At 39.2% G+C, this 19,195-nt stretch overlaps 1 protein-coding gene across 1 annotated transcript; it reads right to left on the bottom strand.

Annotated features, from left to right (window-relative positions):
• Window positions 1-1,090: 1,090 nt before the first annotated feature.
• On the bottom strand, window positions 1,091-18,626 carry LOC148596888 (uncharacterized; the record flags this gene model as incomplete). The annotated part of the gene is made up of 9 exons (XM_088564334.1): window positions 1,091-1,588; window positions 4,491-4,518; window positions 6,940-7,223; window positions 8,690-8,720; window positions 9,068-10,384; window positions 12,117-12,220; window positions 16,333-16,770; window positions 17,499-17,705; window positions 18,389-18,626. Coding segments are annotated over 9 exons (2,955 nt in total), but the record flags the coding sequence as incomplete, so codon positions are not given.
• Window positions 18,627-19,195: the final 569 nt, after the last annotated feature.

The raw sequence follows: 19,195 nt of genomic DNA, 5'->3' as shown, positions 1-19,195 counted from the left end.
ATGTTTGATTTGTTCAAGACCGTTTCATCTAAAAACATTATCGATTTCTTGCGGGACATCGGTTTATTTAATAAAATCTAAATTGGATACCTTCCTTGATTTTTCAATATTTTAAATGTTTTAGCGAAGTTATGTTTCTATATGTATTTTATGTCTTTGGTTCACCTTTTATGTACCTTTTTATATGTAAATAGCTGTTTGTTTTAATTTCATTATTTTATGAAGAGACTTTGATCTTGCTTTTAATATTTTCCTTGCATTAAATGTTCTTGCCGTGATATGGCCCTGGTCGCCGAAACGGCAATAAACAACAACAATCAATCAATCGGGAATTTGATACAGAGATTGTTTTTCTCTGGGTACTCAGTCATGTTGGTATTCAGGGGAATTCAGTTGTAGACAGGGTTGCCAAGAAGGCATTAAATGAAATAATAAAGGACGTTAGTTTGCCATACACCGATTTTAAACCTTTAATAAGGAAATATATTTTAAAGATGTGGCAGGACCGATGGGACGGTCTTGAACACAACAAACTCAATTCCATAAAACCCGATCTAGGCGTTCATCAATCCGGGTCGGGCAATCGCAAAGAGCAAGTGGTCATGACTAGATGCCGCATTGGACATTCTAGATTTACACATGGCCATTTGCTTGTTGGTGATCCTCCACCTGAGTGTATTCCATATGATTGCCCTTTCTCTATCAAACATGTTCTTCTAGATTGTGTGGATTTTGCCAACACCAGGCAAAATTATTTTGACTGCGCCAATATGTTTGATTTGTTCAAGACCGTTTCATCTAAAAACATTATCGATTTCTTGCGGGACATTGGTTTATTTGATAAAATCTAAATTGGATACCTTCCTTGATTTTTCAATATTTTAAATGTTTTATCGAATTTATGTTTCTATATGTATTTTATGTCTTAGGTTCACCTTTTATGTACCTTTTTATATGTAAATAGCTGTTTGTTTTAATTTCATTATTTTATGAAGAGACTTTGATCTTGCTTTTAATATTTTCCTTACATTAAATGTTCTTGCCGTGATATGGCCCTGGTCGCCGAAACGGCAATAAACAACAACAATCAATCAATCAATCATAAATTTCATACCAGTCATGTACAGGTAATGTTGAACTTTTTGAGTAGTTTAATGTTAATGCAAAAGTTAGTCGGATTCCGTTTCCTATTCCTTTTTTTGACACACACACACATATTTGCACATTGTTCCCAAATCATCGATTTTACCTTCCACACTGATTTTCTAACTCGACACTCTTTAAATATCCTTTTGTGTTATGTACTTGTCCAACAAAAACTTTAAGCCACCTTTATCAACTCTGTCCACAGCCTCCATTAACCTAAATATTGTTGGTTTAACGCCAAACTTGTTTTCCCTCCATTTTCGCAAAATGTCAGAAGTTTGGCTATACATATCTTTGGGATATCTATACTTTGTCTCTTCTATTGACTGGATAGAAAACCCAAGTTCAATTCCAAGGTGGATGATACAGTTACCCATATTATGAGCTAGTTCGTTTAACACGTCTTCACTAGGAACATCTTGGAGTTCAATACTAGCTATTTCTGGAGAAAGATAAAACTTATTTTATAAGATACAGATCATTCGATAATGTAGAAAGATAAAATTTATCTCATAAGATACAGTGGCCCTTTTCACAAAAAATCGTAAGAATAAAGTTAGTCGTAAGTTTTGACGTCACCTGAGTGTATCCCATGTGATTGCCCTTTCTCTATCAAACATGTTCTTCTAGATTGTGTGGATTTTGCCAACACCAGGCAAAATTATTTTGACTGCGCCAATATGTTTGATTTGTTCAAGACCGTTTCATCTAAAAACATCATCGATTTCTTGCGGGACATCGGTTTATTTAATAAAATCTAAATTTGATACCTTCCTTAGTTTTTCAATATTTTAAATGTTTTATCGAAGTTATGTTTCTATAAGTATTTTATGTCTTAGGTTCACCTTTTATGTACCTTTTTATATGTAAATAGCTGCTTGTTTTAATTTCATTATTTTATGAAGAGACTTTGATCTTGCTTTTAATATTTCCATTTCATTCAATGTTCTTGCCGTGATATGGCCCTAGTCGCCGAAACGGCATTAAAAGATAACAATCAATCAATCAATACTTTTATTTACTATGACGTCATAACTTACGACTAATTTTACATTTACGATTTTTTTGTGAAAAGGACCACAGAATATTCAGTAATGTCAAGATAATAACAAGGCTCGTTTGTTATACTGTTGAAAATTAATAATTAAAGATTTTTTTATTGCGATATTCAACATTCACTACCATTCAACTGTTCAGTCTATTTATGGTAAATGGTAAGTTCTATAAGCAATATAAATGCTTCAAGATAGATTATAGTTATTTTCATACAACCAAAGATTTTCATACACTTTAATGTTTTTGCATTATACACATAGTTTGTCTGTTTCCTATTGGCAGATGCCATAGGAATCTCATGTATTTACCTTGGTACCATGATAAAACCTGATGTTCAAAGTAAAATTGGCAGGGCAGCAACTGATAGGAGGCAAATGATGCATGAAATATACGTGCAATATTAATTTAATGACCCGACCTCAGAAAGCTCAAACATTAACGTATAATTGCTATGATATAATTTGACATTTTTGTGAGTAATTCAGATGTGAGTCGGGACCTGTTTGCTTTTACTTCTAAACATCAAATTGCTTTATTTAACTTAAACATTATAACAAAACTTACTTGTTATAATGTTGATATTAATTTAATAACTTAAGCCACCGTCTTTGTAAGAATCATGCAAATTCTGTGATATGTGATACATACCCGAAAAAGCTACACATTTTAGATTTGTTTCTTTGTTAGGGTTTAACTTCCGAGCAGCAATATTTCAGCTATATTCAGACGATGAACATGAAATTGATGATAAAATGAACATGAAATGATGATAAAATCAAAAAGGGATGGGACACAAGGACAATGGGTGGTCGACAAATTTTGATTGCCACTGGAAATTGGGAGAGGTGGGTAGGGTCGTACAATTTAGCCTCCTGTGGCGGAGCCCTATGGTTCCTTCTCCGGGAGAATACCACAGTAGGGTTCTTTAACGTGCGAGGAACGTGGCATCTTTCCCAACACGGTGCACCACTATGGTTTGAGGTCAGGTTTTCCGTATTATTACCTTTTTATATGTAAATAGCTGCTTGTTTTAATTTCATTATTTTATTAAGAGACTGATCTTGCTTTTAATATTTCCACTTCATTCAATGTTCTTGCCGTGATATGGCCCTAGTCGCCGAAACGGCATTAAAAGATAACAATCAGTCAATCAACCGTATTATAGCCTGACAACCCCAGCATGTAACGCGCCAGGTCCCATTCCACCACCTGGGGTACACATCCCAGTTACTCTGTGGGCAGAGCGTCCTAGCCCCCGGTTAGGGTTCTGAGCACTATTTAGTCGCCTTATACGACAAGCTTAGCGCTGCTGCAGGCCTATTCTTTTAACACCCGGACCTGCACGGGGCCATTTTAGATTTGTGTCATTAAGTTGTGTTTTATGGGTCTGTATATGAAATATATAATCATTCATTCTAATCTGTCTGTTGTTAGGAGATAAATTTGAATTATATATTTCAGTATCATATGCAGAGTTATCTCCGTTATTTTTTTAATTCTATAGTACATTCTTTGCCGTTTATATCTCCCATGAATAAGGATTGTATGAAAAGCCACATTTTAATTTCTGCTTACTATAACATCTTAAACAAAATTTCAAAAATAAAAATATGTCCTGTTTCCAACCATAAATCACATTCATGATTCTTAGCTGGAGTACTACTTAAGTCATCTGGCAGAATCAGTAGTAAAACATTTACCGGAAGCTGGCTGAATAAGTAAGCCCCGTGCAGGTCCGGGTGTCCAAAAGAAAAGGCCTGCAGCAGCGCTAAGCTTGTCGTAAAAGGCGACTAAATAGTGCTCAGAACCCTAGCCGGGGGCTAGGGCGCTCTGCCCACAGAGCAAGTGGGATGTGTGCCCCAGGTGGTGGTATGGGGTACCCCTGGCGTGTTACATGCTGGGGTTGTCAGGCTATAATACGGAAAACCTGACCGCAAACCATAGTGGTGCACCGTGTTGGGAAAGATGCCACGTTCCTCGCACGTTAAAGAACCCTGCTGTGGAATTCTCCTGGAGTAGGAACCACCATTGCCCTTGTGTCCCATCCCTTGTTCATTTCATCATTATTTCATGTTCATTTTATCATCAATTTCATGTTCATCGTCTGAATATAGCTGAAATATTGCTGCTCGGACGTTAAACCCCAACAAACAAACAATCAAACTGAATAAGTTATGTTTTAAATTTCACATGAAAACACCCTTTCTTTTGGGCTGTACAAATCACAAAATGATTAAATAGTACTCCATTAACTCATACAGGAAAGACCATTTTCTTATTTTACTTACTTTCCAAATTTGAATTATCTCTAAAAACCTGTAAAAGGAACGCACAATGATATTCTGAAGAAATAGGATTGTAATGAAATCATAAGTGAAGTCTTAACCGATCAGAGACTTTATTTTTACACTGACTGTCCTAATTAGAAATGGAAGGACAAATGTAATTGTGCAATCTCGAGTTGAGTTGTATTTTCAGACCTTCATTAGGACTTTGTAATAGGAAGACTACAGATGCTCTGCATCCGCTAATAAAGTTTTCTTTTGTAATATTATATACAATTTTTGTTGTGTGATTCGTATTTTTGTCCCCTGACGGAAGTCACGAAAAAAAAATGTCTGCTGTCTATACGTTCTTGTGGATTCCTCAAGACAGATTTCTTCCATATTTGGAAGGAGTTGTTTTGATATGTAAATATGCATGCAATATGGATTGAAAATGTTGCGGCATTTGTGGGACTTTCAATCCCTTCATTCCCGTGCAGGTCCGGGTGTTAAAAGAATAGGCCTGCAGCAGCGCTAAGCTTGTCGTAAAAGGCGACTAAATAGTGCTCAGAAACCTATCCGGGGGTTAGGCGCTCTGCCCACAGAGCAACTGGGATGTGTGCCCCAGGTGGTGGAATGGGGTACCCCTGGCGTGTTACATGCTGGGGTTGTCAGGCTATAATACGGAAAACCTGACCGCAAACCATAGTGGTGCACCGTGTTGGGAAAGATGCCACGTTCCTCGCACGTTAAAGAACCCTGCTGTGGTATTCGACAGGAGTAGGAACCTTTGCGCTCTGCCACAGGAGGCTAAATTGCCCGACCTTACCCATCCCCCCTTTTACTAGTGGCAATCAAAATTTGTCGACCCTGTTGTCCTTGTGACCCATCCTTTTTTTATCATTGCATGTTCATTTTATCATCCATTTCATGTTCATTGTCTGAATTTAGCTGAAATATTGCTGCTCGGACGTTAAACCCCAACAACAAACAAACAATTCAATCCCTTCTTAATATTTTGTAATACACACAACAGTATAAGTGTTTTTTTTTTTCGGGTATGGGAAATTTCTTCAAAAATTGGGTGAGTTTTACTTTGCGGAATGTAATTTTCACAGCAGACAAGCTGTTCAATGGATAAGAAAAAAAAGATGAATAACTCTATTTTATCTTCATGTATATTTCGCCTAATTTAATTTTCGCACTCAAACTTTGACCGCCAATATAACGAAAATTACCACTTACACGGTATAAATATATTGTACAAAGTGAAACACTGCATTAATATTTTGAGGGAAAAATCTGTTCATATCTTGTCAGCGTCAGGGAAGGAAGTATATACATATATGATTAATTTTCGATCTTTTTACCCTTGTGATTTAGGTTCCTGATTGGTCAAGTACTGATAACTAGATCTTTCAATCTCAGTTTTCGCTGTATAGATGACGTATTATCTTTAAACAATCCTAATTTCGGGGATTTGATACATCGCATCTACCCAAAAGAACTTGAGATAAAGGATACTACAGACACTGTGAAGTCAGCCTCATATCTTGATCTACACTTAGAAATCGATGGTAAAGGAAAACTTGACCAAACTTTACGACAAACGTGATGACTTTTCATTCAAAATTGTCAACTTTCCTTTCATCTGTGGCAACATCCCTTCGGCTCCTGCGTATGGAGTGTTCATATCACAACTCACACGTTATGGCAGAGCTTGCCGAAGCTACGCAGACCTTTTGAATCGCGCTAGAACTCTAACAAATAGGCTTCTGGAACAGGGTTATGTTGCTACAAGAAGTTTTATGGTCGTCATCATGAACTCGTGGATCGTTATGATGTATCCATCAGCATCATGAAAACTGATTTATTCAACGGGTCATAGTTTACCTTTCCTCGTTTGTCTACCCCGGACTTGACTTTTTATGAGCAACTCGGCGGGTGTTTCTAGAAAAGCAGAGGACGCTTACCCTACCGGTGGACCTGGTCCATGCTCCCAGTTTTTAGTGGAGTCCGAGTTGCTCATTTACTTTTGTTACTTTGTATGTATGATTTTAGTTACTTTATGTTCTTTGTTGTGTGTGTCTGTTTTCCATGTCTGGTCTTCGTCCCTGGATTATATTCTTTTGATTGCCGCTATAACCTTGGTTCCCTTGATTACTCTAGTTCCGTTCGTAAAAACATTATCGAAAATTTGAAATAGTGTGCTATGTAGATTGATTGATAGTTGGGGTTTAACGTCCGAACAGCAATATTTTAGCTATATTCAGACGATGAACATGAAATGGATGATAAAATGAACATGAAATATGACGGAATGAAAAAAGGGATGGGACACAAGGATAATAGAGTCGACAAATTTTGATTGCCACTAGAAAAAGGGAGGGATGTGTAAGATCGGGCAATTTAGGTCGCGTATGCAGTTTCTGTTGTTGTATATTACATTCATGCAAACTGTAATTAAATATACCTGACACAGGTGATGACCATTGTCCCCTATAGCAGACAAGGCTGATTGGATGTCCCCTATACATGGCTCTTCTCCTGGTGTTGTCAATTTGTTACGCCACGACCTCAACCCCATAAATATCACTTCTAAAGGCCTTGTGTACTCGTACTGCAGATTATCAAGATCCTTAGCACTAAGACCAAGATTTAGCATCAACCCTCTGAACGATGACATCGCTAAGTGGTTCGCCAAACGTATCAACAAGACATCATCACATCGTTGTTGTAGGAAATCGCCATGGAGACCTATAAGTTTGATTGATTATGAATTTATGTACTTCGAAATTTGATGCATCGTAGCATGAGAAGGATTGACCAATCGAACATGCTCTACTTTCTACAAGTTCGTCATGCTGAGCCGAATATGTATTGTGCTAGCTCTTAGAAGCAACAGCTCACACGTACGCATCCTAACCACTGAAACACATTATTCTACCATTGAGTCGCCCAGTCATCACTTTTCCCCCTCAAATACCAAGTGCATGGGCTGAGATGCAAGTAGTGATTATCAGTTTTAAAATTTTGTGTAAAATATATATGTCATAATCAAATTTCATAGGAAATGGACAAAACGTTTACTGTATTTGAGAAATGTGTCAGTAAATTGAAATGAGAACAATGGATTTTGCACGTAAGGAGACATACTAGAAATAATTCTGTATTCTGCTGCTTTAAATACCAGGGTCTAATCTAATACGAATGTAGTATCAACATGTAGAACAAGCGACTAGTTTTTTGCTAGTTCATTCACAAAATAGTTAAGTTATGAGGATGTCCAAAAGTCTGCAAGAATAGGCCTATATGGATAAAAATTTCCCAAAGTCTGCAATAATAGGCCTTCATGTGTAAAAACCCTAAAAAGGTTTTGGTTTTCCAAATTAAGTTAAAAGAACGGAACTTTGTTGGACTGTTTATTGAGAGACTACAGAGAGTTTAACCGAAAAGAAAGTATTTGATTAACGAAGCTTACCAGTCGATTTCAATTTCGTGACTGATAAGTCATCGGTTATAATTTTGATCATTTAGCATTATCTTGCATTTAGTAATAATGTGTCGCGAGAATAAAAGAAAACTAGAAATAAAAGACTGTAATATTTAAATATAATTATCATTAAAAACTTAGTCTCGTGCAGGTCAGGGTGTTTAAAGAATAGGCCTGCAGCGGCGCTAAGCTTATCGTAAAATTCGACTTAATAGTGTTCATAACCCTAGGCGGGTGCTAGGCGCTCTGCCCACAGAGCAACTGGGTTTTGTGCCCCAGGTGGTGGAATTAGATACCCCTGGCGTGTTACATGCTGGGGTCGTCAGGCTATAATACCGAAAACCTGACCGCATACCATACAAGTGGTGCACCGTGTTTGGAAAGATGCCACGTTCCTCGCACGTTAAAATACCGTGCTGGTGTCAAAGGAATACACCCGCATCATCACTAAACATGTCGTAAAAACCAAGTAAATAGTGCTCAGAAACCTGGCCAGAGGCTAGGGCGCTTTACCCATAGAGCAATTGTGTTGTGTGATTTGGATGGTGGAAAGAGATACCCCTGACATGCTACATGCTTAGGTTGTCAGGCCGTAATACGGAAGACCTGATTGAAAACCATAGTGGTGTACCGTGTTGGGAAAGATGTCATGTTCGTCGAACGTCAAAGTACCCTGTTGTCGGGCATAAAACCCAATCAATAAATTTCACAATAACATTTTTTTACATACCTTTGCAGAAATCATGACATGTTTTCAGGTGCTGAAAATTGAGTATAGAAATACATTATTAGTAATTTTCGCCCGAATAACATGTTTAAAATGCCACTTATGCATTTCTTCATTGAAAATTTCAAAGATTTAACCCGTCAAAATGTTTTACTGATGTATCGTTACCATGTTCAAACTAAGTAGAAGCCCACTGGAGTATACAATATGATCTATATATATGCGAGATATATCAATAAACACGAAATGGAAACACGTTTTGGTGTTTCTCTGCAAGGCTTCCAAACAAGTGACCATAAAACAAAATCCAAAACAAAATTGGAAAAGACAAAAAATACCCCCTTTTGCAAATAAAACTAATAGTACAAAGAATTAGCTTACTCTTTCAAACATCCAAATTAATGCAATGGAGGTTTTATGACAGTTGCCATGACTACATATCCACTCAGATTTATGCATTGCATCAGTTATTGGAACAACACATGGTCGCTTGGAACAAACTTCCCCAATCTTCATGTCATAAAGTTTGGATGCGTTAAATGATTTCTCCAATCCACTACAACTACGGATGTAAAACTTGAGAGCGTAGTTTAATGTATTTACAAGGCATTCTTGGATGCTTGCAGCGACATCTGGTGGTATCCGGGATTTTGACGTTTTATTGGTTAAATATATTAATATCTCGTTTTCTTGTATAGAAATTATCATGTCATTTTCGGAATTGACATTCAAAACTGCGGCAAACTGAAAAAGTAATGGCCTTTCACCTTCCTCTTTTATAGGCCAAATACTAGCTACTGCTCCAATCAATTTGTATGCAAGGGCAGCAGGTATTGTAGTTCTTTTCAAGGAAAATACAAGTGAAATAGAGGACTTGGTTAACTCGGAATTTTCTAAAATTGACGTAGGAAGTTTTTCCTTAATTATGCACGGCAGAAAGAAGACGCTTGAATCTCTATATGAAGTGTGTTCCCTGTCTCTATACTGTCTGGGAATTATCAGAACATCAAGATGTACTAAAAGTTTCGTCACAAAATCGCTTATTTCTTTTGTGTCAATCGGCACGCGTTTTTGTGTCCATATCTTTTGTAAATCCTTCTTCGATATTTGACCTGTTTTATACGTTGCTTCCAGAATCTTTGAAATTTCATTTTTATTGCTATAATGCCTTTGGTTCATGGAACATGCCTTAAATACCGATTTTACTGTCTCGAATTTAGTAGCTTTTGGCCAAAATATTTCATCAGTAATAAAAGAATTAAGAACGTTGACGAGACCCGGCGGATGTATAACAACAAATTGATCTAACTCGGGTTGGTTATAGAACATGATTTTGCCAGCTGAGTGTTGAGACTCTAAAAATTCTTCGAATTGATTTTCTGACAGGGCTAGATCGCTATTTAAATAATTAATTTCTCTTAAGCTATCCTTTCCCACGATAAGACGGAGATTTTTCTTCATCTCTGCTATTTGTATCTCCAATGGTACCCATCGAACAGGCTTCCGTGTCCCCCAAGAAGGTTGACTAAAAGCGATTTTCACAAGGCAATCTTGCAATCGAATAAGTCCTGTATCATTTGGATTTCTTGCGTCGATGAGAAATATTTTATCTAGGACAATATGCTTCTTCATGACATGGTTTCCAAAGTATTCATTTAGTTTATTCAAAAACTGAGTTTTCTTCAATTTAATGTCATCCTGTGAAGAGGTAGAAAAGCAAACCTTTATATGTTCATCACATTAACGTTTTTAATTCAGATATGATTAGGCTAAAACACAGAAAAGGACAGAAACACGAAAATTTAAAAAAAAATTATTGTCTCATATGCTTACAATTCCTTTAAATTTGTATTTGGTAGGTCATATTTTTAATTTTTTTTGTAGATGAAGTATTTTTGCATTTAATGATACAGTTTTATATATCTGAAAGTTGACAAGCTTTCTTTCGCCCCGTGCACGTCCGGGTGTTAAAAGAATAGGCCTGCAGCAGCGCTAAGCTTGTCGTAAAAGGCGACTAAATAGTGTTCAGAACCCTAGCCGGGGGGTAGGGCTCTCTGCCCACAGAGCAACTGGGATGTGTGCCCCAGGTGATGGAATAGGGTACCCCTGGCGTGTTGCATGCTGGGGTTGTCTGGCTATAATACGGAAAACCTGACCGCAAACCATAGTGGTGCACCGTGTTGGGAAAGATGCCACGTTCCTCGCACGTTAAAGAACCCTACTGTGGTATTCTCCCGGAGTAGGAACCATAGGGCTCCGCCACAGGAGGCTAAATTGCCCGACCCTACCCACCTCTCCCTACTTCCAGTGGCAATCAAAATTTGTCGACCCCATTGTCCTTGTGTTCCATCCCATTTATTCATTTCATCCTTTCATGTTGATTTTATAATCCACTTCATGTGATAGGGATAGGACGCATGGACAATGGGGTCGATAAATTTTGATTGCCACTGGAAATAGGGAGAGGTGGGTAGGGTCGGGCAATTTAGCCTTCTGTGGCGGAGCCCTATGGTTCCTACTCCTATCGAATACCACAGCAGGGTTCTTTAACGTACGAGGAACGTGGCATCTTTCTCAACACGGTGCACCACTATGGTTTGCGGTCAGGTTTTCCGTATTATAGCCTGACAACCCCAGCATGTACCACGCCAGGGGTACCCCATTCCACCACCTGGGGCACGCATCCCAGTTGCTCTGTGGGCAGAGCGCCTAGCCCTCGGCTGGGTTTCTGTGCACTATTTAGTCGCTTTGTTTGTTTGTTGGGGTTTAACGTCCGAGCAGCAATATTTCAGCTATATTCAGACAATGAACATGAAATGAAAAAAAAGGATGGGTCACAAGGATAATAGGGTTGACAAATTTTGATTGCCACTGGAAACGGGGGTGGGTAAGGTCGGGCAATTTAGCCTCCTGTGGCGAAGCGCAAAGGTTCCTACTCCTATCGAATACCCCAGCAGGGTTCTTTAACGTGCGAGGAACGTGGCATCTTTCCCAACACGGTGCACCACTATGGTTTGCGGTCAGGTTTTCCGTATTATAGCCTGACAACCCCAGTATGTAACACGCCAGGGGTACCCCATTCCACCACCTGGGGCACACATCCCAGTTGCTCTGTGGGCAGAGCGCCTAGCTCCGGCTAGGTTTCTGAGCACTATTTAGTCGCCTTATACGACAAGCTTAGCGCTGCTGCAGGCCTATTCTTTTAACACCCGGACCTACACGGGGCTATAATAAATAGGATAATCAATTGGTAAATAACAAAAAAAAACATGATCACTCGTCCTGAGAGCGCATTCAGATTTAACTCTTACACGAAACAACTTCCGCACACTCGTTAAATCTAGACGTTCATCTACACTCCTGGTCATATTTTGGTTATTAACTCTTTCCAAATAATTATCCTATTAATCACCAATTATTTCATACAAACCTTGAAGTAATCACTATGCGTTGCTGCAAATAATATCATTGGCAGAATGCCTTCCTCGTCTATACAGTACGTCAGAATAGATGATACCCAGTGCATAACAATATCTGACAAAAGAACAATAAAATTATATTTCATATACTATATGAATAAATCATGTATTATCGTTAATATAACTTTAACATAACTTGAATTTAATTCAGAAAATGTTTGCATGCACTAATTATAGCGACTGTATTATGTAGTAAAAAATACTGATTATAACTATGGTGATTTATAGAAACAAAAAATGCCACACAAGTTATAATTACGACTCAATAACGCGCATTTTATTTATTGCGATTTTATGCAAGTCACATTTTTCGCAATATTGTTAACAGAAAAAAAACATTGCAATGACATCTAAATTTACAGCCCCGTGCAGGTCCGGGTGTTAAAAGAATAGGCCTGCAGCAAAGCTAAGCTTATCGTAAAAGGCGACTAAATAGTGCTCAGAACCCTAGCCGGGGACTAGGGCGCTCCGCCCAAAGACCAACTGGGATGTGTGCCCCAGGTGGTGGAATGGGGTACCCCTGGCGTGTTACATGCTGGGTGTGTCAGGCTATAATACGGAAAACCTGACCACAAACCATAGTGGTGCACCGTGTTGGGGAAGATGCCACGTTCCTCGCACGTTAAAGAACCCTACTGTGGTATTATCCCGGAGTAGGATTGTTTGTTTGTTTGTTGGGGTTTAACGTCCAAGCAGCAATATTTCAGCTATATTCAAACGATGAACATGAAATGGATGACAAAATGAACATGAAATGAAAAAAAGGATGAGACACACGGATAATAGGGTCGACAAATTTTGATTGCCATTGGAAAAGCCCCGTGCAGGTCCGGGTGTTAAAAGAATAGGCCTGCAGCAGCGCTAAGCTTGTCGTATAAGGCGACTAAATAGTGCTCAGAAACCTAGCCGGGGGGCTAGGCGCTCTGCCCACAGATCAACTGGGATGTGTGCCCGAGGTGGTGGAATAGGGTATCCCTGGCGTGTTGCATGCTGGGGTTGTCAGGCTATAACACGGAAAACCTGACCGCAAACCATAGTGGTGCACCGTGTTGGGAAAGATGCCACGTTCCTCGCACGTTAAAGAACCCTACTGTGGCATTCGATAGGAGTAGGAACCTTTGCGCTCCGCCACAGGAGGCTAAATTGCCCGACCTTACCCACCCCCCTTTTTTCCAGTGGCAATCAAAATTTGTCGACCCTATTATCCTTGTGACCCATCCTTTTTTTTTCATTTCATGTTTCATTTTCATTTTATCATCCATTTCATGTTCATGGTCTGAATATAGCTGAAATATTGGCGCTCGGACGTTAAACCCCAACAAACAAACAATCCTACTCCGGGAGAATACCACAGTAGGGTTCTTTAACGTGCGAGGAACGTGGCATTTTCCCCAACATGGTGCACCACTACGGTTTGCGGTCAGGTTTTCCGTATTATAGCCTGACAACCCCAGCATGTAACACGCCAGGGGTACCCCATTCCACCACCTGGGGCACACATCCCACTTGCTCTGTGGGCAAAGCGCCCTAGCCCCCGGCTGGGGTTCTGAGCACTATTTAGTCGCCTTTTACGACAAGCTTAGCGCTGCTGCAGGCCTATTCTTTGAACCCCCGGACCTGCACGGGGCCTAGTGGCAATCAAAATTTGTCGATCTCGTTGTCCTTGTGTCCCATCCCTTTTTCATTTCATGTTCATTTTAGCATCAATTTCATGTTCATCGTCTGAATATAGCTGAAATATTGCTGCTCGGACGTTAAACCCCAACAAACAACCAACAAACAAACAAATCAGCATGGCCAGAAGAATCTGAAAGCGACTCTGAGAGTGAGGCGAAAGATAGAAACTCAGAATCTGAATTTCAGATTGAGGAATTTAGCACAAAATTCTCTCTTTTTTTTTTTAGGAGGCTAAATTGCCCGACCTTACCCATCCCTTCCTTTTTCTAGTGGCAATCAAAATTTGTCGACCCTACTGTCCTTGTGTCCCATCCCGTTTTTTCATTTCATCATCATTTCATGTTCATTTTATCATCCGTTTCTGTTCATCGTCTGAATATAGCTGAAATATTGCTGCTCGGACGTTAAACCCAAACAATCAATCAATCAATCAATCTTTTTCAACCAGTAAATGCCTGACTGATGAACATTCCAAAGCTACAAAGAATTAAAAGCTGAAATGAATGTACTTAAGGGTTCACATCAGGCAGAGCTTAACAAATTTGCTGATTTTATAGCCAGAAAGGAAACTACACTCAATAATAAATCAGATGAAGTTAAATCTCTGAAGAAGGAACTTATAAAATTGAGTGACAAAATTCGGGTGCTTGAAAGGTTGGTTGGTTGTTGGGGTTTAACGTCCGAGCAGCAATATTTCAGCTATATTCAGACAATGAACATGAAATGAAAAAAAAGAAAGGATGGGTCACAAGGATAATAGGGTCGACAAATTTTGATTGCCACTGGAAAAAGGGGGATGGGTAAGGTCGGGCAATTTAGCCTCCTGTGGCGGAGCGCAAAGGTTCCTACTCCTATCGAATACCACATGAGGGTTCTTTAACGTGCGAGGAACGTGGCATCTTTCCCAACATGGTGCACCACTATGGTTTGCGGTCAGGTTTTCCGTCTTATAGCCTGACAACCCCAGCATGTAACACGCCATGGGTACCCCATTCCACCACCTGGGGCACACATCCCAGTTGCTCTGTGGGCAGAGCGCCTAGCCCCCGGCTAGGTTTCTTAGCACTATTTAGTCGCCTTATACGACAAGCTAAGTGCTGCTGCAGGCCTATTCTTTTCACACCCGGACCTGCACGAGGCTCCCGGAGAAGGAACCATAGGGCTCCGCCACAGAAGGCTAAATTGCCCGACCCTACCCACCTCTCCCTATTTCCAGTGGCAATCAATATTTGTCGACCCCATTGTCCTTGCGTCCCATCCCATTTTCATTTTATCATTTCATGTTCATCTTCTGAATATTGCTGAAGTATTGCTGCTCGGACGTTAAACCCCAACAAACAAACAAACTAAATTTACATATCTAATTGCCCCGTACGGGACCGGGTGTCAACAGAATAGGCCCGCAGCAGCGCTAAGTGTATCATAAAAGGCGACTAAGTAGTGCTCAGAACCCTGCGTACAGTTTGTTTGTTGGGGTTTACCGCCCGAGCAGCAATATTTCAGCTATATTCAGGCGATGAGCATTAAATGGATGATACAGTGAACATAAAATGATGATGACATGAAAAGAAAAAAATATGGGACACAAGGATAATAAGGTCGACAAATTTTGATTGCTACTAGAAAAAGGGGATGGGTAAGGTCGGGTAATTTAGCCTCCTGTTGCGGAGCGCAAAGGTTCCTACTCCTATCGAATACCACAGCAGGGTTCCGTATTATAGCCTGACAACCCCAGCATGTAACATGCCATGGGTACCCCCTTCCACCACCTGGGGCACACATCCTAGTTGCTAGGTTCTTGAGCACTATTAAGCCGCCTATTACGACAAGCTTAGCGCTGCTGCAGGCCTTTTCGTTTGACACCCGGACCTGCACGGGGCCCCACTGGAAATAGGGAGAGTTGGGTAGGGTCAGGCAATTTAGCCTCCTGTGGCGGAACCCTATGGTTTCTACTCCGGGAGAATACCACAGTAGGGGTTTTTAACATGCGGTGAACGTGGCATCTCTCCCAACACGGTGCACCACTATGGTTTGCGGTCAGGTTTTCCGTATTATAGCCTGACAACCCCAGCATGTAACACCAGGGGTACCCCATTCCTCCACCTGGGGCACACATCCCATTTGCTATGGTTCTGAGCACTATTTAGCGGCCTTTTACGACAAGCTTAGCTGTAGGCCTATTCTTTTGACACCCGGACCTGATCAATCGATCATGTATTGATCATCACAGTTACGCTCCCAGTTTTTAGTGGGCTTGCTCATTTGCTTTAGTTACTTTGTATATATGATTTTAGTTACTTTATGTTCTTTGTTGTGTATGTCTGTTTTCCATGTCTGGTCTTTGTCCTGGATTGCATTTTGATTACCGAAAAAACCGTGGTTCCGTTGATTGCTCTTAGAATATTATTTGTTGGGTTGACGGACTGTAAAACGACTATATAAAATCTTTAGTACGAATAAGCATCCCCCTAAAACATCTAAACAACTTGCCTTTATTTGTCATTGCATAGTAATTAGGAAGAGGATCATCAAAGGCATATCTTCCATCAAACATGATCACAAATGTTCCATTTTGCCGTACAAAAAGCTGGTGTGTCATGTCGAAAGATCTTTGGCCTCCAAAATCTACCAAATCTGAAGGAGCAATGTTTATTTTGTATTTACCATTCTTAACACCTTGTAGAAATTCTTCTGTCAGTTTGTAACAGTGCAGCTGTGCATTAGATTTCTTACTAGAAATGGAAGGAAAATGTGATTTTGTGGCGGTAGGTTCTCCATGAATCACCATCTTTTTGCCCACAGAATGATGACCATATTCCGCTGGTTTAGATTCATGTTTGCCCGTCACTCCGCAATCAGTGTGCTGCCTATATTCTTTCGGTCGAACTTCAGGGTTGCCGCGTAACACTTTAGCGAATAGATTTAAATCTGTTAAGGAAACAATATATGTTACAAAAGAAACAAATCGACAAGTTAATTGATAATATGACTTGCGAATTGCAAGAACGAAAAACTAAAAAGACAAGCTGGATAAAAGGATTTGAGAAGCTTCTTGCACTGATTTGTAATTATTTGTAATTTTGTCAAAAAATGCTGTTTGAAAAACATATACAAAATTTGCCCATCCTACCCATTTGTTCTTTTTTCCGATAACAGTCAAACTTTTACCTTTTTTGTTTTCCATTCTGATTTTTTTTCAACTTGTTCTCGTCCTGATTATTTATGCTATTGAGCTCCACGTAGCGACAGACGCTTGTTTTTCTTTTACTAACCGCTTCAGACAGGCATTTCGAAATTTTCGGGCGTTATTCGAATCAAACCTCAATTGACACTCGGATGACGTCGCGTAAAATTATTCACCTTTTCCTGGCTTTGCAAGATTCTTGCATTTTCAGAGAGGGCAGGCTGCAGCGCCTATAGTGAATGTCGAACGTCAGACGCTTTTTCGGAGCTTGGTATGAAATATTTGCGACGATTGGACGATAGAAAGACAAAAATCAGTTAATGACTGGTATCGTGTTTGGTTGTTTAATTCATTGAATAAATCAGTACCAGTGACAGGAAAAGCCACAGACGAAATAATGCTTTGATAATATACGTGTTATTGGTCTTATTTTAAAACTGTTTCGGATTATGCATGACTTAATTTGATATACCTTCTGTGACAGGTACCATTTTTTTCAATAATAAATCTATCCCGTTTTGACCAAAATGTATGACTAAGCCATTTGTAGACTTCCACTCTGTCGGAATCTTGTGTCCAAGGAACACACTAGCCAGGGTTGACTTTCCTATGTTGCATGCTCCCGCAAGGTAAACAGTATTCTCATAGGAAGCATATGTACCTCCAGCAACCAAGTCATCTGCAACATTTAATTAGCTATTGTAGATGATAATTTAGTTTTAATATTTATAAATAATGGTCAAAAACATTTTTCAAAGTTTTTGCTTCACCCTACAATACAAAAATGAAACTGGTTCATTTAGGTTTGGTAGCATTTATTTGATCAACAGCAAAATTTGTCGACCCCATTATCCTTGTGTCTCATCCCATTTTTCATTTCATCATTATTTCATGTTCATCGTCTGAATATAGCTGAAATATTGCTGCTCGGGCGTTAAACCCCAACAAACAAACTGTTAACTTTATTAACAATGACTTGAATAAAACGCATCCGATCTTTTTGAAATTGGAATGTTTTCATTATATACCTGTACTTTGTATCATTTATGAGATCATATTGCTGAATATTCATATTTTTTTAATTTACTTTTTTTCTCTCGACATTTTAAAAAATTACATTTAACGTACATCTTGAGAATATCATAGCATCAAGAAGTCAGATTTACAAAATAACATGGTTTGCTAAAGGAGAACCACCCACAACTTGTTACAAATCAAATTGAAAATTTGAATGAATTTTGAGCCTTTGTATACAGAACACCTGTCTAAACTAAACACATTTTAAAGTCCAAAAAAGGTTTGGTTTAGAAATATGTATATATTTTTAAATATATATATAATAACTCTTTCTCACTAACATACCTCCCAGTCGCTCAACAACCCGTTCTGGTTTTTCGAAAAAGAAAACATACAAAAATATAAGGTATGTACATGTAGAAATATAACGTTTATTTGTAGCTATTATGACAGGTACAAGAAATCGTAATGCTGGTCTTATATAGTTCTGTTTACTTGGAAGTGTTTTTTTTTTATAATCACATACTGACAACGTTACGATAATATGGACGGAGCGTGAGCGATGTCCTATGTATGTAGAATATTAGACCAGAACTATGAATGGCTGGAAACTATTCTGACAGAAGTGACGAAATTAATCGACACGGAAGTAGAAGATTGCACAAGTACGGAGGCGCATTTTTGTCGTTTTTTCCTTCTTTCATAGGCAGAGCCTAAAATCAATAGATGACAAATTTCAATCACGTTTACTACAAATTCATAGCAGGTTGGGATGGAAATTCTTTGCATTTTCAAAATTAATGGAGTAAAAATGGGTACAGCGGCAAGGGAAGTGTCGAAACACAGATTAATAGACCTAACAGTGCACTCTTCCCAAAACAGGTTCCATAGAATCGAGTATGCATCCTATGCTTTTTAGAAACAATCTAAACTCCTCTTGTTGTTGTGTAAAATAAACGAAAACAATGATACCTCGAACAATTATATGTGCGTGGTTCAACTCAGGGTGACAAGCTCATAAAATGTTTGAGCCCCGTGCAGGTCCGGGTGTCAAAAGAATAGGCCTGCAGCAGCGCTACGCTTGTCGTAAAAGGCGACTAAATAGTGCTCAGAAACCTAGCCGGGGGCTAGGCGCTCTGCCCCAGGTGGTGG

This window comes from Perna viridis, chromosome 15, assembly GCF_037379345.1.
Source record: "Perna viridis isolate PV_CMFRI_1.1 ecotype Kerala chromosome 15, ASM3737934v1, whole genome shotgun sequence".
NCBI classification, from domain to species: Eukaryota; Metazoa; Mollusca; class Bivalvia; order Mytilida; family Mytilidae; genus Perna; species Perna viridis.
Note: the sequence above shows the minus strand (reverse complement) of the source record. Positions and strands in the feature narration are given on the sequence as shown.